General features: G+C 43.5%; 2 protein-coding genes across 5 annotated transcripts in view; one reads left to right on the top strand and one right to left on the bottom strand.

The window, feature by feature from the left end:
* The window catches only part of LOC311090815 (NACHT, LRR and PYD domains-containing protein 3-like), a 124,890-nt gene that overhangs the window by 43,966 nt on the left and 54,676 nt on the right, over positions 1–26,248 (bottom strand). The window lies entirely within an intron of this gene.
* On the top strand, positions 365–7,331 carry LOC311091231 (putative N-acetylated-alpha-linked acidic dipeptidase; the record flags this gene model as incomplete). The annotated part of the gene is made up of 12 exons (XM_084127052.1): positions 365–829; positions 2,245–2,332; positions 2,437–2,556; positions 2,664–2,746; positions 3,255–3,275; positions 3,364–3,459; positions 3,648–3,736; positions 3,845–3,935; positions 4,048–4,312; positions 5,839–5,920; positions 6,105–6,197; positions 6,522–7,331. 12 exons carry the CDS (start codon positions 365–367, stop codon positions 6,727–6,729), a joined length of 1,701 nt encoding a protein of 566 aa, XP_083983178.1. The 3' UTR covers positions 6,730–7,331.

Here is a 26,248-nt window from a genome sequence, read left to right as displayed (position 1 = left end):
GTGTCACACTGCAACTCTGAGCGGTTTTCCTGGTTTTCCTGGTTTTCCTGGTTTTCTTGTTTCTTGTTTCTTGTTTCTTGTTTCTTGTTTCTTGTTTCTTGTTTCTTGTTTCTTGGTTTTTGGATTTCTTGCCTGTTCCTTGGATTACTCTCTTGCCTCTGACCCCTGCCTGTCTTGGTTTGTTTTTGTTTGTTTGTTTGGACTGCCTACCTGTGTTTTGACCCACTGCCTGTTTATTGGATTACGTGTCTGGATTGCCTCTTAATAAAAGCTGCATTTGGAGCTACCTTCGAGTCTCGGAGCAATTCATGACAGAAAACTTCGCCAACACAGATCCAGCAGCCAAGTAAGACCCAGACCCATCATGAATCCAGCAGCACAGATCATGCGTCTCCGTCAGGGAGACCAGCCCACAGAGGAATACGTCATGGACTTTTTGGAGCTGGCTCGCTTGACCTGTATGGACGAGTTATGTCTGATGATCTTTTTTCGTGGAGGACTATCCGAGCCGCTTAGCTCCGTAATGCCACTTTATCACCCTAGCTGGACTCTAAAGCAGTATGTTGACTTGGCCCTGCAACTGAGTGGCTCAACTTTTTCTGTGGGTTTCACGTCTGCCGAGCCTGAGCTTCACGTCATGCCCACTCTAGTGTTGGCAACTCCTGTGCTAACACCGCTCACCAGCGCAGTCACACCAGAGCCTCATCCCGCCATGGCCTCTGCAGAGCCTGAGTCTCTTCACGTCAGCCCTGCCGAGCCTGCGTCTCTTCACGTCTGTCCTGCCGAGCCTGCGTCTCTTCACGTCAGTCCTGCTGAGCCTGCGCTTCACGTCAGTCCTGCCGAGCCTGCGCTTCACGTCAGTCCTGCCGAGCCAGAGCTTCACGTCACTCCTGCCGATCCAGAGACTGTTCACGTCACGTCTGCCGATCCAGAGACTGTTCACGTCACGTCTGCCGATCCAGAGACTGTTCAAGTCACGTCTGCCGATCCAGAGACTGTTCAAGTCACGTCTGCCGATCCAGAGACTGTTCACGTCACTTCTGCCGATCCAGAGATTATTCACGTCACGCCCGCCGAGCCAGTGTCTCCGGACAAGATGGCCGCCGCCGAGCCAGTGTCTCAGGACAAGATGGTCTCCGCCGGGCCAGTGTCTGTTCCTGAGCCGGCGTCTGTTCCTGTTCCTGAGCCGGCGTCTGTTCCTGTTCCTGTTCCTGAGCCGGCGTCTGTTCCTGTTCCTGTTCCTGAGCCGGCGTCTGTTCCTGTGCCATGGTCGCCTGAAGGGTCGTCTCCTCCCTGGCCACCTGAAGGGTCGTCTCCTCCCTGGCCGCCTGAAGGGTCGTCTCCTCCCTGGCCACCTGAAGGGTCGTCACCGCCCTGGTCGCCTGCACAGCCTGATCCGCCCTGGTCGCCTGCACAGCCTGATCCGCCCTGGCCTCCCGTCTTTCCGCAGTCTCCAGGTCGTCTTCCGCTCCACGGGCCTGGCCCTCCATCCCGCCCCCGGGTCCGCCTCCGCTCCACCTCCCTCCTGGAAAATTTCAGAGCGTCTGGAAGCCGCTCCTTTGAGGGGGGGCTATGTAACGGTCACCAGCTGGAGTGCCCTTGAGAACCACCAGAGGGCACTCCACACCCGACTATTGTCACTCTCTCACTAACTACATTTCCCATAACTCACTGCCCGGACTCATCATCACTAATTGCATTCACCTGTGTCTCATCATCCTTGTTAGTTTCAGCCTATTTATTCCTTGTTCATTCATTCAATCATTGCGAAGTTTTGTTTAGTGTCACACTGCAACTCTGAGCGTTTTTCCTGGTTTTCTTGTTTCTTGGTTTTCGGATTTCTTGCCTGTTCCTTGGATTACTCTCTTGCCTCTGACCCCTGCCTGTCTTGGTTTGTTTTTGTTTGTTTGTTTGGACTGCCTACCTGTGTTTTGACCCACTGCCTGTTTATTGGATTACGTGTCTGGATTGCCTCTTAATAAAAGCTGCATTTGGAGCTACCTTCGAGTCTCGGAGCAATTCATGACACCTGCAGTGTGACTATCTGTGATATCGATGCTAAAACAATATATCATGCAGCTCTAGTCGTTATCGTTAGTTGTCGTCCTTGGTGTGAACAGGCCTTTACCTGGGGAAGAGTACAGGAACGCATTCAGTCTCATGTAAAATACTGAAGCTGTCTTAACTGTGCTTATTTACCATTTTCATATTATAAAGGATTGTTTTTTGTCTTTGTGATATTTTAGTAAAGTACGTATGAACATCCACACCAACAATCAGGTGACCCGTATCTACAACGTGATTGGCTGGATCCGAGGAGCCGTGGAGCCAGGTGACATTACAATATATATGGCTTCATTTTGGGTGTTACTCTGTTTGAGAGTTTGCGTAGCTTTATTTTATACTATCTAGTTGAGTTTGGTTGTGTGTGTTCAGACAGGTACGTGATTCTGGGCGGCCATCGCGACGCTTGGGTTTTCGGAGGGATTGATCCCGTGTCAGGAGCTGCTGTGGTGCACGAGAACATCAGAGAGGCTGGAAAACTCACGAAAAGAGGTGTGTGTCATCTCACCGTCTAGTTTAATGCCCATTTAAACAGGACACTTCTTGTGTTCTCAGTTTCTTTGGTGATGACCATGTGTTTGTGTCTCTGTGTGTGTCAGGCTGGAGGCCGAGGAGAACGCTGATCTTTGCCAGTTGGGATGCAGAAGAGTTTGGTCTGCTGGGATCCACAGAATGGGCAGAGGTACGAGTAAATAAATGAAAGAAGGAACAAATGAGTGACTAAATACATAATTAATGTATTTTGATTGAATGCATGGCAAATGTAACTAATGATGGAATGAATAAATGATTGATTTGATCGATTGATTTAATGATGCCTGAATGAATCATTGAATATATGAACAAATTGCACAAATGAATGAACAAAAAAATGCATTAACTAAAAATGTATGAATTAATGAATAAATGAACAAAAAATGCAAGAATAATTGAATGAACTACAGAATCAATGAACACATGAATTAATGCTTGATTGAATTAACAAATGAGAGATAAGATGAATGAACGACTGAATGAATGTGCAAATTAATAAATGATTGAAGAGTTGAATGCAAAAATGAACTCGGTGTTAAACAAAAGAATCAGTGAATACAGTGAATCATTGAATGAATGAATGAATCGACTGCATGAATCTACTCTCTCTGTATCTCAGTTTGCTGAAAGCTGCATGTTCTTCTGTGTGTTTGCAGGATAAAGCCAGAGTCCTGCAGGTGATGAGATCAACACTGCATTTACTGCCTTTACTGATATCAACACTGCTTTTACTGTCTGTCTATCAGAGACACACTCATAATGGAGTGTGTGTGTGTGTGTGGTGTGTGTGCAGGTATGTACACACTGAGGGTCGACTGCACCCCCTCCCTACACACTCTTGTTTATGACATCACAAAGAAGGTGAGATTCAGTTTTGAAAAGGTCATTAATATCTATCTATCTTTCTTTCTGTCTGTCTGTCTGTCTGTTTTACTGTCTATCTATCAATTGTTCAATCATTCTGTTTTACTATCAACATAGTAAAACAACTATTTAAAAGCAAGTGATGTAAATATGTGATAAAGTGTAAATTAGTGATGTTTCTGAAGGTTTTGAGTCCAGAGGAAGGAGAGGAGGGCATGAGTCTGTACGAGAGCTGGCACAAACGAGACAACTCCACAGACAGAGATGCACCATGGTACTGACGTGCAGCTTCGGGAACATGATGATCATAATCATCTATAAGACCATCTGACTGATTATAGATCCATGACATGCATCTCAAATGTGTGTGTTCTCCCTGCAGGATCAGTAAACTGGGCTCTGGTAGTGATTTTGAAGCATATTTCATCAGATTAGGGATTGCGTCTGGAAGGGCGAGATACACCAAAAACCGGGTGAGTGTGTTTGTGTGCAACACTGTATTTAGTCCTGTCAGTGTTTACATCTACGCAAAATAGATTTTAAATTTGCAGCATTTAAATTGTTTTGTACCACCATTTCCCCCAGAAAACTGAGCGCTACAGCAGTTACCCGGTTTACCACAGCGTGTACGAGACCTATGAGATCGTGGAGCGCTTCTACGACCCGAGTTTCCGCAGGCTGGAGGCGGTGGCCCGTGTTCGAGGTGGACTGATCTTCAGTTTGGCTGATTCTCTGATCTTACCTCTGGACTGTACAGAATACGCCTCATCTCTCAGCAAATACGCTAACAGCATTCACCAGCTAGCACTGAAGCATCCTGCCGCCATGCAGCAGTTCGGCATCTCATTCGGTACGCAAGCTATCCATCATTTAATATGCAAGATTAGTATGTTCAAATCATGCACTCTAGCCGCGTTTCCACCGAAATTACCCAGAACAATTTGTCCCAGGAACTTTTTTTCCCCGGACCTGTTGCTGTCTGCGTTTCCACCGCGGTCTAAAGTACCGTGAAGATTAGAATTTAAGACTAATAAAGCCTGAACCTCGTCGTCGGTCCATCTGTCGTATTTTTAAAACTCCATTGTTGATGTGAATAGCAAACAGCTGTTACTGCACGCACAGCAACAGACTTTTAAAAATGGTGGTTGAAATAAAACCAAATCAAAATGTGGTATGATCTCAACCAATCAGCATGTTCAGCGCCCAAGTCCCACACCCGAAAGTTCCTGAACTTTGAAAAAGTACTACCTCGCCAGCAGGGACTTTCTGAGGGGGAAATATTTACCCAGAACTTTATTTAGACCCTGGATCCTGCAGTCGAAACACAGAGATTACCACCCAAAGTTCTCAGTTCCTGCGGTGGAAACACGGCTTCTGAAAAAATAAAGGCTCTTTATTGGCATTGAGTTCCATGAAGCACCTTTAACATCATGTAATCTTTCCATTACACAAAAGATTCTTTTTGCGGAAAACGTTTCTTCAGATGATTAAAATGTTATTCACACTCAGAAAAAATGTTTCTTTTAAAGAGGACCTTTTGCTTTTTTCCCATGTTCATCTTTCTTTAGTGTGTAATGTTTCTGTTTGAGCATGAAAAAACGTTAGAAAGTCCCTCTAGCAGGAGTTATTCTCTATATCAGTGTCACTGTTTCTGAACTTCCTGAAACGCCTCCATTGTAGTCTTGAGTTTCTTCCGGGAACGAACACGTCACAATATTCCTCTTTTAAATAATTCATACGCAGAATAAAGGGGTGGAGCCTGGCTGAGTTAGTTTGTAATGTGTTGAAACTGGTGGTTATGGTAAGGGGAGGGACATTTCCCAAACACACTCGAAGCGCTTGTTTCTGAACTCCCTGAAACGCCTCCATTGTACTCTTGAGGGACATTTCCCAAAACACACTTTAAGCATTTCACCAATCACAACACACTGATCCAGCCGACCAATCAGAGCACAGTGTGCTTTTCAGAAGGAGGGGCTTCATAGAGACAGGAAGTAAACAGAGCGTTACTGACAGACTGGGAAGAGAGGAGCTGCAACAATGGAGAATATGAGAAAATAATGTATTTTTTCAACATTCAAGTATGAAAACCTGTTCTAGTAGAGCCAGAAACAAAACCATGACTTTGAAAAAGGACATAATAGGTTTACTTTAAGAACTGACCAAAACTGGTTCTTCTGTGCCATCGCTGCAAAAACACCCTTTTATAACCTTTATTTTTTAAGAGTGTAGCACGTAAAATAAAGTGTGCCATAGATATGAGTATAAGAATTTGGATGCATCCCATCTCTTCACATGCAGTTATTTCCATGTCAAATGCAAAGCTCTTGATTTATCTCCTGACAGTCAACCTCTTTCTTTATCATGTGTTTCTAGACTCTCTCTTCTCAGCGGTCGAGAACTTCACGGACGCAGCGCGAGACTTTCATCAGCGTCTTGATCAGTTCGACACTTCTAAGTATGAATGACAAAACAACAGCACAGTCTTCAGCTCTAAAACGCTAGGTTTGAGTTTACGCACAGGTTAGGTGTTGTGTCACAGTGCTGTTATAGAGTCTCATGGCCTGTTATATGATGACGTGTTCCTGTGTCACATCTCATGACACATTACAACTGTTACCTTATCTTTATCTGTCTCTCAGTGCCCTGGATGTGCGGATGGTAAATGATCAGCTGATGTATTTAGAGAGAGCTTTCATTGATCCGTTGGGTTTGCCTGGAAGACCATTTTACAGGTAAAGCTCAATCTATCATTACACTGTGAAGTTCATAACTCAAGTTTAATACTTAGGATTAGTGGTTTAAGTCTAAAAACAGAAACAATCACACGTTTTGTAGTATTAGAGCTCTGAAGAACAGCTCTTTCTTGGTATTGTTTGCTCTTACCCACAATGCACTGTGAAATGCCAAATTTAGCATAACCTGTACTTCCATTAAGAAGGTAATAACCTCTCAACAGTGTTTTGTGGATCAGTTTAAGTATTACCCGTGTCTGATTAGATGTTTTTTGGTACATGCACAAACAACATGTTTGTCTTTTTCTCTTTCGTTTCTTCCAGGCATGTCATTTTCGCACCCAGCAGTCACAAAAAATACGCAGGCGAGTCTTTCCCAGGGATTTATGACGCTTTGTTCGACATTGAGAACGCGGTGAACCCGCAGAAGGCCTGGGACGAGGTCGAACGCCAAATCAGCATCTCTGCCTTCACCGTCAACGCAGCCGCCGGGACGCTAAAGCCAGCCGTCGGAGAGACAGACTTCCTTTAAATCTGCTTTTCAAAACATGCTATTGATGCACGACTGCAACATGTCAGAAAATAGTTAACATGTCAATGTTTGATCAAACGCAGCAACTATAAGGACCTGACATGCAGATCTGTCTCTCGCGAGCGGATAGATCATCAATAATAAGCAGATTTCTTTCATCCAAAGAGATTTGCAGGGACAGCATTAATTTCTTTAATTTAGTACACAATCTTATTCAGTTATTGTTGACTGTAATGTTACTGTCAGCAACCCTGATCTAGAACCAATAGGCAATCACTACGACATATTTTACAGGTTTTACAGGTTTTATTTTTGATGAAGTGTACTGTACAATGTCATAAAGTTAAACATTTCTATTGACTTACATTGTAAATTGTAAAAGCAATGTTTTTTGTTGCTTGTAAATCTTGCATAAATTGTGACATTTGAGATAATTATTTGTAAAACTATTCTTACACACACATGTAAAATTACAAAAATTGCAAATAGAACTTGTTTCTGAACTTGAATTCATTGTGAAATCGGACCCGATACGATAAGGTTCAACGCGACAAAATCAATCTCGAGTCACAGCCAATCAGAAGAGCTTGTGGGCGGAGTCTCTGAAAGAGAAATGGACAAATAATTCATAAATATTACTTTAACATTATTGAAAATACATACAGACTGAAAGAATCTTTGTCATAGAACAGACTTGTTTGATCACACAGAGTTGACCATTTCAAAGTTCTTGTTTGTTTCATTTTCAGGATCTGAGGTGAATTATTACATTTACATTTATGCATTTGTCAGACGCTTTTATCCAAAGCGACTCACGTTGCATTTCAAGGTACACATTTACATTCTTATCAGTTCTTCAGATTATCCATTCTGTTATCCATTGTTGCTGTCAGTGTGTCTATAAAGGTCACCCAAACTGATATTGTAATGATGTCGCAGACGCTGAGGGATCCATTTGCAGCTTTTTATTAGAGTGGTCAACAGGCAGGGTAAATCAACAGCAAACAGATCAACGGAGAGAACACAGAGCAGAACGAGGTCACAGGCAGAAGTCAGGGCAGGCAGCAAAAGGCAAAGTCCAATAAGCAATCCGGGTCAAGGCAGGCAGAGAACGATCAGAGGTCGGGGTACACAGTCCTAGGTCAGTAAACGCTTGGAATTGAAAGCCGGGGCAATGCAATACTTCGCAGAGAAGTGGAGTGTGGAAGTGGCTTTTATGTGAGTGTGAATGAGGTGCAGGTGTGTGTGGAATCAGTGCAGTGCAGGTGTGTAATGCAATCAGTCCCAGGTAAGAGGTATGATGGGATATTGAGTTCATGAAGGTGTTTAATATTCCGGAGACGGATCCCTCCGGTGGTGGAGAGGAAGCGGTACAGGAGCCTGCTCCGTTACAGAGCCCTCCCCCTGCGAGCGGCTCCTGACGTGAGGAGGTAACTGACGCCGGGGTCTTCCACGAGGTCGAGGGGCCGGTTTTCCCGGGTGCATCCGGTGAAACTCCTCAGTTAGAGTGGGGTCAAGGATATCTCCAGAGTTGACCCAGGATCGCTCCTCCGGACCGAACCCCTCCCAGTCGACCAGATACTGGAGAATGTTGCCCCGGCGTCTGGAGTCAAGCAACTTGTGCACACGATACACCTCCTCGCCGTCGACCAGGATAGGTGGGGGAGTCTGAGATGTGGCTCCCTCCTCCGGCTCTCCTCTCGGACCACCGGCAGGTTTCAGAAGAGATACATGGAACGTGGGAGAAATACGATAATTAGTGGGCAGGTCTAATCGAAATGATACCGGAGAAATTTGTCTTACAATTTGAAACGGACCAACATACCTGGGACGGAGTTTGCGGCATGGAAGTCGGAGTCTTAGGTCTCTGGTGGACAGCCAAACCCACTGGCCAACGTTATACTCGGGAGCTGGACGACGGTGGCGGTTAGCCTGTTGCTCTTGTCGTCTGACAGCGTGAAGTAGGTGAGTGTGAGCCTGATCCCAAACCTCCTCGCTCTTGTGTAGCCACTCAGTGACTGATGGTAGCTCAGTGGGTTCACCTGACCAGGGGAACAGAGGAGGTTGAAAGCCCAGGATACATTTAAAGGGAGTAATGCCTGTGGCGGGTTTGACCAGCGAATTCTGGGCATATTCAGCCCAAAACAAGTATCTACTCCATTCTGCTTGTTGTTTTTGACAGTAGGAACGAAGGAAGCGAATGACGTCCTGATTCAGACGTTCGGTTTGCCCGTTGGATTGAGGATGGTACCCAGAGGTGAGACTGATGTTGATATTGAGATGCTTGAAGAATGCGGTCCAAACCCTGGAGGTAAACTGAGGTCCCCGATCTGAAACTATATCTTCGGGCAGACCATAAAAGCGGAATACTTGGTTGCAGAGGAGTTCAGCTGTTTCGAGTGCAGTGGGAATTTTGGGTAAGGGTATTAGACGGCAGGCCTTGGAGAATCGATCGACTATGGTGAGTATGGTAGTGTGTCCTTGGGAGTTGGGAAGATCAGTGATAAAGTCAATGGCAATGTGGGACCAGGGGCGCCGGGGTGTCGGCAGAGGTGTTAAGAGTCCAGCAGGCAATCGTCTGAGTGATTTGGATGTGTTGCAGTTGGTACAGTCCTGAACGTATTTGGTGGTATCAGTCAGCAAAGTGGACCACCAGAAGCGATTTTGGAGCAAGTGGGTGGTAGCAGTGATCCCGGGATGACCAGAACTGGGTGAGGAGTGAACTTGCTCGAGGAGTCGAAGACGAAGAGAATCTGGAACGAAGAGGAGATTAGCTGGGCATTCAGGAGGTGGTCTTACTTGAAGGTTGGCTTGTTGGATCTCCGTGATAATGTCCCATTGAACTGGGGCTATTAGCAGGTTAGCGTGAATGATATTCTCGTGAGTAGGGGTTTGAACTGTCTCTTCTGTTTGACGTGAGAGAGCGTCTGCTTTGGTGTTCTTGGTGCCAGGTCGATATGTCACAGTGAAATGAAATCTGGTGAAGAATAAGGCCCACCTAACTTGCCGGGGATTCAGACGTTTGGCTGAGCGGAGATATTCGAGGTTTTTGTGGTCAGTGAGAATTATGAAGGGTTGACTTGCTCCCTCCAGCCAGTGGCGCCACTCCTCCAGTGCTAACTTCATGGCGAGTAGTTCACGATTACCCACGTCGTAGTTACGTTCAGCCGGGGTGAGTTTGCGGGAGAAGTAAGCACAGGGGTACATCTTGGCTGGATTGCCTTGTCGTTGAGATAATATTGCCCCTACCCCTGTGTTGGAGGCATCTACCTCCACGATGAATGGGCGTTCTGGATCTGGATGACGGAGAATTGGTGCGGACGTGAAACGAGTCTTCAGTTCCTGGAATGCTTGATGTGCCTCAGTTGACCAATTCAGACGAGCAGTGTGACGCTTAGTCATGGCGGTTAATGGAGCGGCAAAAATGCTGAAATTTCTTATAAACCTCCTGTAGAAGTTGGCGAAGCCCAAGAACCGTTGAAGTTCCTTGACGGTTTGAGGTAAGGGCCAATCCAGAACCCCCTTGACCTTTTTCTCGTCCATGGCTACCCCCTCATGGCTGATGATGTATCCCAGGAAAGATGTGCTTGTTTGATGAAACTCACATTTCTCGGCTTTGGCGTAGAGTTGGTATTGAATCAGGCGATCCAAGACCAACCTGACCTGTTGGATGTGCTCCTCCATAGAGCTTGAGTAAATTAGGATGTCATCGATGTATACAATCACCCAATTATCCAGCATGTCCCGAAAGATGTCGTTCATGAAAGCCTGGAAAACTGAAGGACTGTTTGACAGCCCGAAAGGCATGACCAAGTACTCGTAGTGCCCACTAGTGGTAGAGAAGGCAGTCTTCCACTCGTCCCCCTCACGGAAGCGAATCAGGTTGTAAGCGTTGCGCAGATCCAGTTTGGTGAAATACTTGGCTTGGCGGAGCTGTTCTAGGGCGGCAGGAACAAGAGGCAAGGGATACCTGAACTTCACAGTGTTGTCGTTCAACCCTCGGTAGTCGATACAGGGTCGTAACCCTCCGTCTTTCTTTTTCACGAAGAAGAATCCGGCGGCTGCCGGTGAGGTTGAGGGTCTGATGAAACCTTTGGCTAACTCCTCATCAATGTAGCGTTTCATGGCCTCGGATTCAGGCCTGGACAGGGGGAATATTCTTCCCCGAGGAGGAGAAGCGCCGGGAAGGAGGTCGATGGCACAGTCACTTGGGCGATGTTCTGGAAGTTGAGAGGCTTTTTTCTTACTGAAGGCTTCGATGAGATCTGCATAATCAGGTGGTATTGTCGGTTCTTCTGGATCTGACGTGGGGGTATCCGGACTTTGAAAGGAAACACGAGTGACTCTGGATAGACAGTGGTTCTGGCAGGTGGTGCCCCATTGAGTGATCTGACCCTCCCTCCAAGAGATGTGCGGATTGTGGCTTCGTAACCAAGGAAGACCAAGGATGACGGAGTGATGAGGGGACTGGATGACGTAGAATCTGATATTTTCTGAGTGTAGTGATCCGATGTGCAATTTGACTTCTTCAGTGATGTTGTGAATTTTTCCCTCTCCGAGGGGTCGACCATCTAGCGCCTCCACTGCTAAAGAAGAATGACAAGGATTTAATTTGAGTTTGCACTGAACAGTGAACTTGTGAGAAATGAAGTTCCCAGCAGCTCCTGAGTCTATCAGAGCAGTGGTACTGATAACTTCATTCTGAATAACTAGACGAACTGGTAGAGTGAAACTGGATGTAGAGGTGTTGGCTTTAGCACAGTAACTCACCGATGGGGTGTTAGAAGAGGGACGAGTTTGGCAGGCGAACTTCATGTGTCCGGGCTGACCGCAATACAGGCATAAACGGTTCTGCATCCTGCGTTCTCGTTCTTCGGGTGTGAGGTGTGTGAAGCCGATTTGCATGGGCTCGTGCAAGGTGGGCGTTTCCTGATGATAGCGCAGTGGGACTCGAGCTGAGCGTCTGGAACGGATTAGGTTATCAACTTGAATTGCTAGATTGATGTATTCATTCAGATTTCTCCCCTCATCCCGGCAGGCTAATTCAGACTGGAGTTCGATGGTTAATCCCTTCCTGAAGAGGGTTTTCAAGGTATCTTCTACCCAGTTGGTTTGGGCAGCGAGTGTACGAAAGGTGAGAGCATATTCAGCCGTCGTTCTTCTTCCCTGAGAGAGAGTTAACAGTTGTTCTCCAGCACTTCCTCCCTCAGTGGGATGTTCGAAAACGTGACGAAACTGCTGGAGGAATTCACCGAAGGTGGAGAATGATGACCCATCTGGTCTCCAGACCGCGGTAGCCCATTCCAATGCTCGACCCGTGAGCAGTGAGCAGACAAACGCTATACGGCTCGCGTTAGTGGTATAGAGTGAGGGTTGCTGATCCACGAAGAGGGTGCATTGAAGCAAGAAGCCTTTGCATTTTGCGGTGTTACCATCAAATTTCTCAGGGAAAGCAAGCCGAGGATTGATTGAAGGGCTCGCTGCTGGTGGAGAAACATCTTGCAATGGTGTGGCGGGAACAGTGGGAGCGTTCCCTATCGCTGTACGGAGCTCTTGCAGACCCTGTACAAGTTTCTCAGTGAGAGAAGTCAGATGGCTCAGTTGTTGATGATGCACATCAAGACGTGAGGCTTGGGTCGTAAGTTCCGTGGATAACTGCATGACCGCTGCTGGATCGGAGAGTGGCGAAGTATTCTGTAATGATGTCGCAGACGCTGAGGGATCCATTTGCAGCTTTTTATTAGAGTGGTCAACAGGCAGGGTAAATCAACAGCAAACAGATCAACGGAGAGAACACAGAGCAGAACGAGGTCACAGGCAGAAGTCAGGGCAGGCAGCAAAAGGCAAAGTCCAATAAGCAATCCGGGTCAAGGCAGGCAGAGAACGATCAGAGGTCGGGGTACACAGTCCTAGGTCAGTAGTCAGATCAGCAAACACAGAGATAAACGCTTGGAATTGAAAGCCGGGGCAATGCAATACTTCGCAGAGAAGTAGAGTGTGGAAGTGGCTTTTATGTGTGTGTGAATGAGGTGCAGGTGTGTGTGGAATCAGTGCAGTGCAGGTGTGTAATGCAATCAGTCCCAGGTAAGAGGTATGATGGGATATTGAGTTCATGAAGGTGTTTAATATTCCGGAGACGGATCCCTCCGGTGGTGGAGAGGAAGCGGTACAGGAGCCTGCTCCGTTACAGATATTCACACACTCATTAGACACTTTTAACATTAAGAAAAACCATCAACAATACCAGATATTTATTGTCATACTTTGTAAATGTTGTTGTTGTTGAAGCCGCGACTTTGCAGAAATAGAAACCGTAGACAGACAGACAGACAGATAGATAGATAGATAGATAGATAGATAGATAGATAGATAGATAGATAGATAGATAGATAGATAGACAGATAGATAGACAGATAGACAGACAGATAGATAGACAGATAGATAGACAGATAGATAGACAGATAGATAGATAGATAGATAGATAGATAGATAGATAGATAGATAGATAGATAGACAGACAGATAGATCCCTTTTTGAGAATGGACATTAAAATACACTATTCAAACTTAAGCAAGATTTTAGAACAAAAGTTTTTTAGGATCATAACAAATTCAAACTTTTCAATACAAGTGTAAAAAGAACAAGTTTATCAAATTATCTGAACAAATAGTTTTAATAGTTAATTTAAAAAATTAAAAACTTTGTTACTTTAAATAAAATAAAACTTTAATAAAATTAACTATAAACATTACAAACATTTTTTTTTTACTTATTGTATTTCAGCCGTTTTAACTTGAAGTACTAAAATATCAAACTAAAACTGAAATAAAAAGTAAACTAATAAAAAAAATCAACAACTAACATAAACATCCAGCAAAATTAACTGAAATGTAAATTCAAAATATAAATAATAAAAGCTAGTTTAAAATATGAATAAATCAATAATGTTATCTCAATGACACTAAATGTGTTTTTAAAGGTCCCGTATTATGCCCCTTTTCACAAGATGTAAAATAAGTCTCTGATGTCCCCAGAGTGTGTATGTGAAGTTTCAGCTCAAAATACCCAACAGATCATTTTTTACAGCATGTTTAAATTGTCATTTTTTGGGGCTCAGAAAAATGCGCTGTTTTAGTGTGTGCCCTTTAAATGCAAATAAGCTGCTGCTGGACGACCCAGGGGGCGGAGCTTCACGAGCTCGCGCTCAGTCTCTCAGGACAATTTCATCTCACAGAATGATGATAATATTAGAAACTCTCAGTAACGGTGTTCATTTCGAGTCGGACAATAATGCCTACAGAGTCAGAGTGCTGTATAGAGATGAAACAGGTATAGTTTAGTAGTTTTTAATTACGGTTATTATAACGTATTTGTTATCTGCTTGTATGTATCCATTATTTATTAATAGCCTACAAGTCTGCTGTTTCGGACCAGGTCCGAATGATGATCAAACATATACTGATGAGTTTAATAAAGTTTATTGTACATCACACAAAAGATGAAGCGTCAGTTTTACTTCAGAAAATCACAGTAAGAGCTGAGTAAACACAGTAAGTTATAAGAAGTGCGCAAGTACATAAACGAATTTCGGTAGAGTTGAGGGAGCATTCCTGTGGGCGGAGGTTAGTCAAAAAACGGTTCTAGTGACGTCATTAAAGAAGGAAGTAGAGGGAACGGCCGTTCGATGTAGGCGACTTCTGTTAAATAAAATATCTCGCTTGGCATTGAACTTTGAGCTTTATAATTTTACAGATATTATTTATACTCTAACAACAACATTACACACTAACTAAAGTTTGAAACATGGGATCACGAAGAACGGGACTTTTAAGGACAGATAATGGATGGTTACTGAAACTCACCCCCCACAGGCTCATCTTCAGCTCAAACTCTTTTTCTCCATCAAAGATCAGACGCATTTTCAGCTGCCGAAAAAATCATTCATCAGACAACAAAAGTACAGACCATTAATAAATAACATCACCACACTGGACAATGGCAAAAACACAGTATATCACTTTAAACAGTCGAACTCCCTCACCGAGATGCTGTTCGCTTCCACAGAACAAAGCTCAGGATTCGAGTTCTTTGCATAGATAGACATGGTCACATGCCTTCCTGTGATTTATATTGACAGTCGTGATTTCCTAGTGTGTAAGTTTGAAGTGTATTCTAAAGAATTTTCCCCAAAAGAACCATTGTCCTGTAACCCGACCTCCTGCTAGATCGATAAGGGGTTTACGACCAAAAGGAATTTTTAGACAGCTGCTAAGCTTACTCCATTTCTTTTGAGGATTCTAACCATGTAGTTCTATATATTCTATACCACTTGAGAAATATGTATGTAATTTTCTCATTTAATGACTTTCCTGCTATACGATATACTCCTGCGTGTTTCCCAGTTCATATTCGCTTAGTTTATGATTTTCTAGTTGAAGGAGTGAACTCTTAAGTGTTTATATTCATGCATACGAATGTAACTTTTCCACCTCCTTTACCTGCCGTTCTTGGTATCTCGTTAACCGTCTTGGTCTGACTGAGCTAAACATATACAGGAGATTACAGTAAAATGTATTATTCTGTGTGTACCATCCTTCTGGAGTAGAATTGACGAATTCTGACATCGTCATAAACTATGCAGATCTATGCATCGTCATAAACTATGCAGATGAACCGTCCCGACAGGACAAAGAAACTTCTTCCTGCTCGAAAATCTCTGAAGGTGATTTGCCATTCACGCAAAAGGAGGCGTGAATGAGGATTTCCTTAAAAGGACGGAACATTTAGTTTCACTTCACTTCAGTTCTTCACTTCAGTTATTCTTCGGTTATTCTTCAGTTATTCATCCTCAGCTATCCTCTTCGGTTTTCTTCACTTTGGTTTTCTTTTTAGCTTTAGTTTTAGTCTTTTGTCTTTGTTTTTCATATTCTCCTTTGTTCATTTCCACCTACGAGTGAAATGAACTTAGCCTGAATTATTTCTTTGGTAACTTCACTTTCAATGGACTTTCAATGGAGTCCACCCGCGACTCTGCTCGCCCCAGAAGAAACGAGAGAGAACGCCCAGCTCCGAAAGACAGACACACGCGCCTTCTTTCCTCAGCAACACAAAAGAACCATATGCAAGTATCAGCTTTATCGAGGTTTTAATGCGTTAAGATTGTTTGCCCTGCTTAGGGTAATTTGATTTCTTGTTGTCTCTCAAAGGTTACTTTGTCTGTGATTTTACCATACTGTGATCATTCTGTGATCTCTCTCTGTTCCTCTCACTCTTTCTCTTTCATTGGTTACTGCCATTATTCTAATGTATATATTCCGTGTTTAACTGTAGTCACATGTATTCGTAGTTTCATTGATTAAAACCCGATTGTCTCTGTCTGCTGCTCACATTGCGAAGTCCCTTAAATGTTCGATCTAAGCTACAAGCTTTTTTTCCTTTTTTTTTATACTTTATTTGTTGATACTTTAGTAGCCTATTTTTATAGAACAGAAAAGTTATTTTTCATGGCCAGAAAAATAGCATTTTCGTGAGAGTCTATAAAAGGATAACTTTTCTTGAGAGATGATAAAAGATCAGGCGACCAGTTCACTGGACGAACAGATTATTAGATAACAAATTAATTCCATTAAGGGTTATCCTGAAAATTGATATATTCTAGACTATTGGTATATTAATGGTTAATTATAATTTGTTGTGATTGATTAGTGATATATACAATTGATCTATTTTTGCCTACCTGTATTGATAGGCCTAATTGATTATAATCCGTTGTATTTAATTATCCCTCTATACAGATACATTGGCAAAAGTATTCCCTTTTCGGGTGATTTAACCTGTATGCGATAGTTAATCATATCCCTGATTAATTATTAATATTCCCTTTATTTGAGCTAATGTCCTTACATCATGATTGAAATGATTTTACACTTAAAATCGTGTGTAACATTATTATCCAATCACTTATTTTAACATTTGTGAATGATCTTTTTTTGTGTTAAATCTGCAGTCGGCAAGTCTGGCAGATGGAGTGGACTTAGCCCAAATTTTGAATGTTTACAATTACAACTCTCATGCCAGCACCCTCCCATTGAGTTCTCTGTGAACGCTTCCGTCTCTTCAGCATCGATCAACACCATGGGCTCGATTTTACTCTATGGCTGATTTATGTTGTTCTGTCGGAGCATAGAGTCTGTTTCAGTGAATATGATAAAAATAAATTGCCGACTGCAGCTTTAATTTTTTTACATTACTGTTTTTTTTAAATTCATATATTTGTTTTCTTCAATACATTTTTCTTGAATCAGTTTAGCTGAACCTGAATGAGGGAGCAAAATCCAAGTAAAACAATGTTTTAAGGATTTTCTGTAAAATTGTTTATTTTTCTCAGGAAAGTTCAAGAAAAAGCTATTATAATTAGACGTAAACTTGGGTAACACTTAAAATAATATTAACAAACATTACATGCATGTTTGTCAAGCAGTGTCAGTGTGGCATGTGATCACAAATATCAGTTTAATATATTAATTATTAGTATTTAATAATAATAATAATAATTAATATAAAAATATGTATTGCTACAGGAAAAAAATAAGGCAAATAATTAAATTATGTGACATTTTCCTTTACAAATAAATGATTTTTTTTACATTAAATAATGTTTGGTGATGTTTTATTATAATGCAAGAGTCCTTGATAAGGAGGATAGCACATGATTCATTGAGCTCTAGTAGGGGATGCAGTGCTGTCCAGTTCACAATAGCACATATACGTGACCCTGGACCACAAAACCAGTCACATTTTTTGAAATTGAGATTTGTACATCATCTGAAAGCTGAATAAATAATTGATGTATGGTTTGTTAGGATAGGATAATATTTTGCCGAGATAAAACTAATTGAAAATCTGGAATCTGAGGGTGCAAAAAAATCGAAACATTGAGAAAATCTCCTTTAAAGTTGTCTATTTATTTTGGCGATTGTGCTGCATTCACTCACAAAAATAAATGTTTTATATATTTACGGTAGGAAATTTACTAAATATCTTCATGGAACATGATCTTTCCTTAATATCCTAATGATTTTTGGCATAAAAGAAAAATCGTTAATTTTGACCCATACAATGTATTGTTGGCCATTGCCACAAATATACCCATGCGACTTATGACTGGTTATGTCATCCAGGGTCACATATTAGTAGTGTATAAAACAGCTCTAGGTTACTTATGTTTATGTACCCCAGAATATTATAAGGATACAGGTTACAGGGCACATGTTATATTATTATCTAAACTAATCAGAAATCTAACATAAGATGACAGAAATCCATTTAATATGCAATATGCAGACTGAATATCAGGGTCACATATATGCATTATATTCTACAAAGCAAGCTTATTATTTCTATTAACAACACTGCATATTTCTGATTCCGTTGTGTTTCTTACAACACACAAGAAACCAGAGCTATGCATGCTCTCGTTTGGTCATTGAAACATAATAAGTATGAAGGTAAATAATAGATAGCGCGGTATACAAATAATAAGTAACACTTTTGATTGTGAATAAACTTTGTAACTATATTTGTCATAATGACTAGATGAGACAGGAAGCAAGTGCAAGTATTTTATTACGGCAACACAGTCAACAGTACAAGCAGATGTGAGATGGGTGACGCAGGGACAAGATGGTCAGGATCCGTGATGAAGTGCTGTGACGGTGACGGTGAGAAGACGACGAAATCCACGAAGAACGGGAACAGGAACACAAGGCAGGAACGGACACCGGAACACCAACACAGAGGACATCAACAAACGATCTGACAAAGATGATACAACAACGGTGAGTATTTATAGAAGGGTGAATTGCTTGCAGCTGGTGAAGTGATGATGATCAGCTGGAGCGGATCAGGTGATGTCATACACTCACACCCACTACACACGCGCTCACACAACAACATAAACACGAGACTAAAAGGAACAGAGAATACGTCTACCGTGACAGTACCCCTCCTCCTAAGAACGCCTCCTGGCGTTCCCAGGCCCCCCTACCTGTCGATTGAAATCATCGATAAGGGAGTGATCCAGGATGTCTCTAGCAGGTACCCAACTTCTCTCCTCCGGACCGTAACCTTCCCAGTCCACCAAGTATTGAAATCCGCGTCCCCTCCGCCTAGAGTCCAGAATACGATTAACCGAATAAGTGGTCTCCCCATCTACGAGTCGCGGTGGGGGAGGAACCGGGACAGACGGATTAATGTGAGAATGAAACACTGGTTTAATTTTAGACACATGGAAGGCGGGATGAATCCTCCTGTACGCGGGAGGCAATTTGAGGTGGACTGCCACCGGACTAATGATTTTGGTGACAGTAAACGGGCCAATAAATTTAGGTGCAAGCTTATTAGAGACGGTACGCAAAGGAATGTTCTTAGTAGAAAGCCACACTTTTTGACCCACGACGTATACGGGAGGCTTTGACCTGTGGCGATCGGCCTTGGCCTTGGTGCGCGCTCCCACTTGGAGTAGAGTCTCACGGGCTCTAGTCCAAGTACGATGACACCTCTGGACAAAGGCGTGAGCGGAGGGAACCGCAACCTCGGATTCCAGACTGGGAAAAATAGGTGGCTGGTAACCTACACTACACTCAAATGGAGAAAGGCCCGTGGCCGACACTGGCAACGTGTTGTGAGCGTACTCCACCATAGAGAGTTGCTGGCTCCATGAGGAAGGATTCTTGGACACCAAACATCGCAACACCCTTTCCAAATCTTGGTTGGCTCTCTCGGTCTGACCATTGCTCTGGGGATGAAACCCTAAGGACAGACTAACCGTCGCCCCCAGTAATCTACAAAATTCTCGCCAAAATTTGGACACAAACTGGGGTCCCCTGTCAGAGACCACGTCAATCGGGAGGCCATGTAAGCGAAAGACGTGGTCTACGACGGCTACCGCTGTCTCCTTAGCTGAGGGTAATTTGGGTAAGGGGACAAAATGGGCTGCCTTCGAGAACCGGTCCACCACAGTCAAAACGACCGTGTTCCCTTGAGAGGGTGGGAGGGCGGTAATGAAATCTAGAGCGATATGGGACCAGGGTCTCGAAGGAACTGACAGCGGTTGAAGTAACCCATCAGGAGGTCGATTGGAAGTCTTACCAGTGGCACAAACCGAGCAAGCCAAGACAAAATCGTGAATGTCGCGAGCCATACGTGGCCACCAGAATCGTTGCTTGACTAAAAAACTAGTTCGATTTACTCCTGGATGGCACGCCACGTTGGAACCATGACCCCACTGGATAACGTCGGACCGTAATCCCTCCGGCACGAATAAGCGGCTCGGTGGACACCCGGGCGGAGGCGTTACCCCTTCTAAGGCCTTCTGGACCCTCGATTCGATCTCCCATGAGAGTGTGGAAACGACTAGAGTTTCGGGCAAAATGCACTCGGGAGTAGTCGGGCGTGCGGAAAAATCAAATATGCGAGATAGAGAGTCGGGTTTGATGTTCTTAGAACCCGGGCGGTACGAAATAGAAAAATCGAAACGACCGAAAAAAAGTGCCCACCGAGCCTGCCTGGAGTTCAGTCTTTTAGCAGTGCGAATATACTCTAAATTCTTGTGATCAGTCCAGACGATAAAAGGTACCCCGGACCCTTCTAACCAGTGGCGCCATTCCTCCAACGCTAGCTTAACTGCCAACAACTCTCCGTTGCCAATGTCGTAATTACGTTCTGCCGGGGACAACCGATGAGAAAAAAACGCGCATGGATGCACCTTGTCGTCTACAGGGGAGCGTTGGGACAACACTGCACCTACTCCCACCTCTGACGCGTCGACCTCCACCACGAACTGACGTGATGGATCAGGGGCGACAAGAATGGGGGCTGAAACAAAGCGGCCCTTCAGTTTGGTAAACACAGCCTCGGCTGTGTTAGACCACCTGAACGTCGTTCTGGGGGAGGTCAAGGCGGTCAGAGGTGCGACTAGTTGGCTGAAATTGCGAATAAAACGCCGATAGAAGTTGGCGAACCCCAGGAACCTCTGCAGGGCCTTGCGAGAATCCGGGCTTGGCCAATCTACCACAGCCTTGATCTTCTCAGGGTCCATCCGCATCCCCTCAGACGACACGATGTACCCAAGGAAAGGAACTGACTGTGCATGGAATTCGCATTTCTCCGCCTTGACAAAAAGCCCATTCTCTAGCAACCTCAGAAGCACTCGTCGGACGTGTTGCACATGTTCCTGGAGAGAAGAAGAAAAAATCAATATGTCGTCCAGGTAGACATATATGAACTGATCGATCATATCTCGCAACACATCATTGACCAGTGCTTGGAAAACTGCCGGGGAGTTGGACAGCCCGAAGGGCATGACCAAATATTCAAAGTGCCCCCTGGGGGTGTTAAAGGCAGTTTTCCACTCATCCCCCTCCCTAATGCGAACCAAATGATAAGCGTTACGCAAGTCCAATTTAGTGAAGATGGACGCTCCCTGCAACCTCTCGAAGGCTGAAGACATCAACGGCAAAGGATAAGTATTCTTTACCGTGATGTTATTCAACCCCCGGTAGTCAATACAAGGTCGCAGAGAACCGTCCTTCTTCCCCACAAAAAAGAACCCCGCCCCCGCTGGAGAAGAGGAAGGGCGAATGAACTTGGTTGCTAGAGAATCAGAAATGTATTTCTCCATAGCCTCCCTCTCCGGAATAGAGAGTGAATATAACTTGCCCTTAGGCGGAGACTTACCTGGCAGTAGATCTATCGCACAGTCATAGGGACGATGCGGAGGAAGAGAAGCAGCACGAGACTTACTGAACACTTCCTTCAGGTCCAGATACTCCGTGGGCACGTTAGACAAATCCCCTGTTTCCTCCTGAAAAACAGAAACAGGCACAGACGAACAAGCAGACACGAGACAAGACTTATGACATTCCTTGCTCCACTCCAGCACGACTCTATGATGCCAGTCCACTCGAGGGTTGTGTTGAATGAGCCAGGGATGTCCGAGGACGACGGGTGCCAGAGGTGAATCCATGATGTAGAATGAAATAGTCTCAGAGTGGTTGCCAGAAGTGATGAGGGTTAATTTTTCAGTGGATAGTGAAATGGTGGGAAGTGTCTGTCCATTAAGAGCGTGAACTGCGATTCTGTGAGTGAGTGGTTTGAGGGGAATCTGTAACTGTTGTGCGAATGAGTGGTCCATAAAATTACCTTCAGCCCCAGAATCCAGAAGTGCTCGACAGTCGTGCTGGTGGACTGACCATCTTAGTCTTACCGGGAGGAGCGTGGAGGTAGATGTAACAGCTGATGAGGTCTTCCTGGCGGAGATCCCACCCGATAGTAGCCTCAAGTTTACTATCGGGCTTGGCCTTTTACCGGGCAGTTGTATGAAAAATGTCCCGCTCCTCCACAATATAGGCAAAGGCCCTGGGACCTCCGCCTCTCCCTCTCCTCCCGGGAAAGCCGAGCTCGACCCACCTGCATGGGCTCGGGATCGTAGACTGGGCTGACCACGTCCCTGCCGTTGGATCTTGAACCGTCGACCCCTCCGAAGGTACGGGTGGACGGGACTCGGCGTTCGATCCTGGATAGCCGAGCGTCCACCCGCAGAGCTAAGTCAATCAACCCGTTCAGTGTGGTGGGTAGATCCAAGGCGTAGATCTCCTTCTGGACGTGGTCAGCCAACCCATGCAGGAACATATCCCACTGCGCCTCCTCGTTCCAGCCGCACTCCGCCGCCAGGGTCCGGAATTCGATAGAAAAATCTGAAACTGATCTTTCACCTTGACGAAGATCCGCCAATGTCCTGGCAGCCTCTCTCCCCGAAAGCGCTCGGTCAAAGACCTTCTTCATCTCGGCGGAGAGGGTCTGGAACGAGGCGCAGCATGGATGTTGATTCTCCCACACCGCCGTTCCCCAGAGTGCCGCCTTCCCAGTCAGCAAGGTGATAACGAACGCCACTTTGGCCTGTTCAGTACTGAAAGTCTGTGGTTGAAGAGCAAAGTGCATTGAACAACGCGTCAAGAATGCTCTACAAAAAGCTGGTTCACCTGAATAGGTCTCCGGTGTGGGTAGACGAGGCTCGGACTGGAAAGGTCTTGCAGGTGTTGCGGGGGGAACAGCCGGTGTGGGCGGCGCAGCGGGAATCTGTAGGCGATGGATCTGCTGGGTGAGCTCGGACACCTGCGTCACCAGGGCTTGTACTGCGCGACCCGTGTCGCCGATCTCTTGTTGTTGCGAATCCATTCTTCGGATACTGTGATGAATGAACTCTTCCAATGCTCCAGAAGACGCGCTCGCTGCTTCCATTCCGTGGTCAGATCGTTCTGTCATAATGACTAGATGAGACAGGAAGCAAGTGCAAGTATTTTATTACGGCAACACAGTCAACAGTACAAGCAGATGTGAGATGGGTGACGCAGGGACAAGATGGTCAGGATCCGTGATGAAGTGCTGTGACGGTGACGGTGAGAAGACGACGAAATCCACGAAGAACGGGAACAGGAACACAAGGCAGGAACGGACACCGGAACACCAACACGGAGGACATCAACAAACGATCTGACAAAGATGATACAACAACGGTGAGTATTTATAGAAGGGTGAATTGCTTGCAGCTGGTGAAGTGATGATGATCAGCTGGAGCGGATCAGGTGATGTCATACACTCACACCCACTACACACGCGCTCACACAACAACATAAACACGAGACTAAAAGGAACAGAGAATACGTCTACCGTGACAATATTAGTGTAACAAACACTCACCCTCCGGATTTATTTCTGGATCAAATTGCAGCCCGCACTCATATCACTGTTTATATGTTGTTGGTTTTAGAAATACTTGCCATCAAGAGGAATATGATAGAAATTAACATTGCAATTACTAATATAATATAAATATAAATTATAAATATAAATTATATATATATATATATATAAATTATATATATATATATATATATATATATATATATATATATTGTAATCAATATCTAACAAATTTGAAACAATTCAAAGCTGCTGTTTTCAGCACTCATTTTCATGAGCCATTACTATAAAACAAGAAACTGGTGTGAACACACACACACGTCAGTGTGATCGCTGTGTGTCTCTGTGTCTTCAGTCTCTGTAGCAGCTCTTTATTCACCATCAGCTGATCCTGAGGAAACTGAACTGACGTCTAAACACTGAGAGTCCTACAATAAAACACACAGACAGACACATATGAGTATGAGACATTACTGAGTCACATCACATCTGGAGATCATTTCAGGAAAACACAGCCAGAGATATTAGTATATTCATATTACAGCCAGAGATATTAATGAAAAACTGTAAAAGATTAATAACAGCAAATGATAAACAACTCTCACTTTATCTCTCTCACACACACACACACACCACGTTTACATGCAACCAAATAATCTGTTAGTAATCAGATTGACGGCTCGGACTGAAAAGCCTTCATGTAAACACCTTAATTGAATGAGCTCGATCTGAATTAAATTTCGATCAGATTGAGTGGTTTATTCCTTTTCTAATTCGATCGAGAGGACATGTAAACACTCGATCAGATTGAAAACCCAAACTGGAAAGTTGTGCGTGTGCAATGCCGTAATGGCGTATGATGCGTACGGGCTGTTGTAGTTGTTGAATGAAGTGTCATGAATGACCAACACAATCTCACGGCCTTCAGTCCTTCTTTCAGACTCTCATCCACAGGCTGTTTCGGGTGCAGGTAGGGGTGTTTTTACTAAGTGATAAATATAAGCAGCACAGCACAACGGGTCATGTGCTCATTGTCTCCTAATTAGGACCTGACCCGTAATATATAAATATTAAGTCTGCTGTTTAAAACAAACAAACAAAGTAGGAGAATAGTATGTGCAAACAGCGGGAAATATTCGTGTAGTGTGTGCATGTCAAAAACTCAATTCCCATTTGAAGCCTGTGACATAAACATACACATCAACCTGATTTTTATTAATTGTTCATGTAAACACTACGTTTGGATTCATCAATCGGAATGAATTAATTCCAACTGAAACAAAAGTTGTGCATGTAAACATGTGAGGGATGAAAATATTCATATAGACCTAGCCAATTCATAGATCATATTCACATCACAGAATTAAACTCTTATTAAAAACAGTTTACAGAGACTAAAGTGGAGCTGAATTATTATCTTATATTCTCCAGTTACACACATATGAGACCTGTCACTGAAATTGGGTCAATTTAAAGGCTTGAAATAAAAATATACTTACAGTAGTGTAATGTCTCCAGTTTATAATGTGGATCATCCTTCAGTTTAGAGAGACACTTCACTCCTGAATGTCTTAGTTTATTATAAAACAGACTCAGATATCTCAGGTGTTCAGGGTTTGATCTCAGAGCTGAAGTCAGAGCAACACAACCTTCATCTGTGACGCCACAATAACTCAACCTGTAGAGAACAATGACACACACTTCACTCTCTCAGTTCAGATCAGATCAGTTTAGCAGTGAATCCATTATTAAAGAGAAAGTTCAAACTTAAAGCACAAATTAACCCTCTGGGGTCTAAGGTGTTTTTGGGGTCCTTGAGATGTTCTGACATGCCCTGACATTTGTGCTTTTTTCAGTTTCTTATAAACATATTAATGGCAAAGGTGTAATTACACCCTATTTAGCACAAACAGGGCTACCATAATATGTGAGCAACATAATGTTTATGCATGGTTATTGAAAAAACTAAAAACTAAAGTTTCTGAAACAAGGCCACAAAACACAGTTTTTTCTTCAAAATGATGTGCAAATCATCCTGCCTAATCATTCACATAACACAATACATTGATTTAAATTTTGCAAAACACTTTCTGTTTGGAAAGGCAATATGCGGAGTGGGCGTCAACGATCCAACACCATCATGCATATTTAGTGGTTCACACCTGAGGAGACAATGGAGCCCGCATACTTAATGAGCCATTCATTCAGGTGTGTCACTGAGCCACAAGAAAGAATGCAAGAGCAACAGTTGGAAGCATCTCAATTATTATTATTTTTTTTCACAAATTGTGCTTGCAAATTGGCCTATAATATCCAAGGAAAACATGTCTAGTAATTGTGCAGTTAATTCTCATACTGTATTTTCAGTTTTGGAATATGTATCCTCTCCCCAAATTTGTCACTAATAAAACACAATAAAAATTATTTAAAGAAAAGGCTTATATTTACCTTTTAATAGTTTGTTTACATCTACCTTGTAAATATATATTTTTTTATTAAAAAGGTTACAATTACAACAACAATTCAAGTGTAATCTTTCTTTGTAAAAACTAAAGTATCTACATTTTATCATACATATTTCAAAGTTAAGGATTCATTACTTGAATATAGCCTAGGCTACATTGGAATAAACACTATAACATATTATTTGATTACTTTATTTTTGACAAAACATACTATATTTAACATATGAGCAAAAATTGGCAAACAAAAGCTTATTTGAGGTGGCAGATATTTTACAGTAAAAATGTATAATCTA

The sequence above is a fragment of the Abramis brama genome (assembly GCF_963993115.1).
Source record: "Abramis brama genome assembly, chromosome: 10".
NCBI classification, from domain to species: Eukaryota; Metazoa; Chordata; class Actinopteri; order Cypriniformes; family Leuciscidae; genus Abramis; species Abramis brama.
The sequence above is the reverse complement of the archived record's forward strand: the minus strand, read 5'-3'. Positions and strand labels throughout refer to the sequence as shown.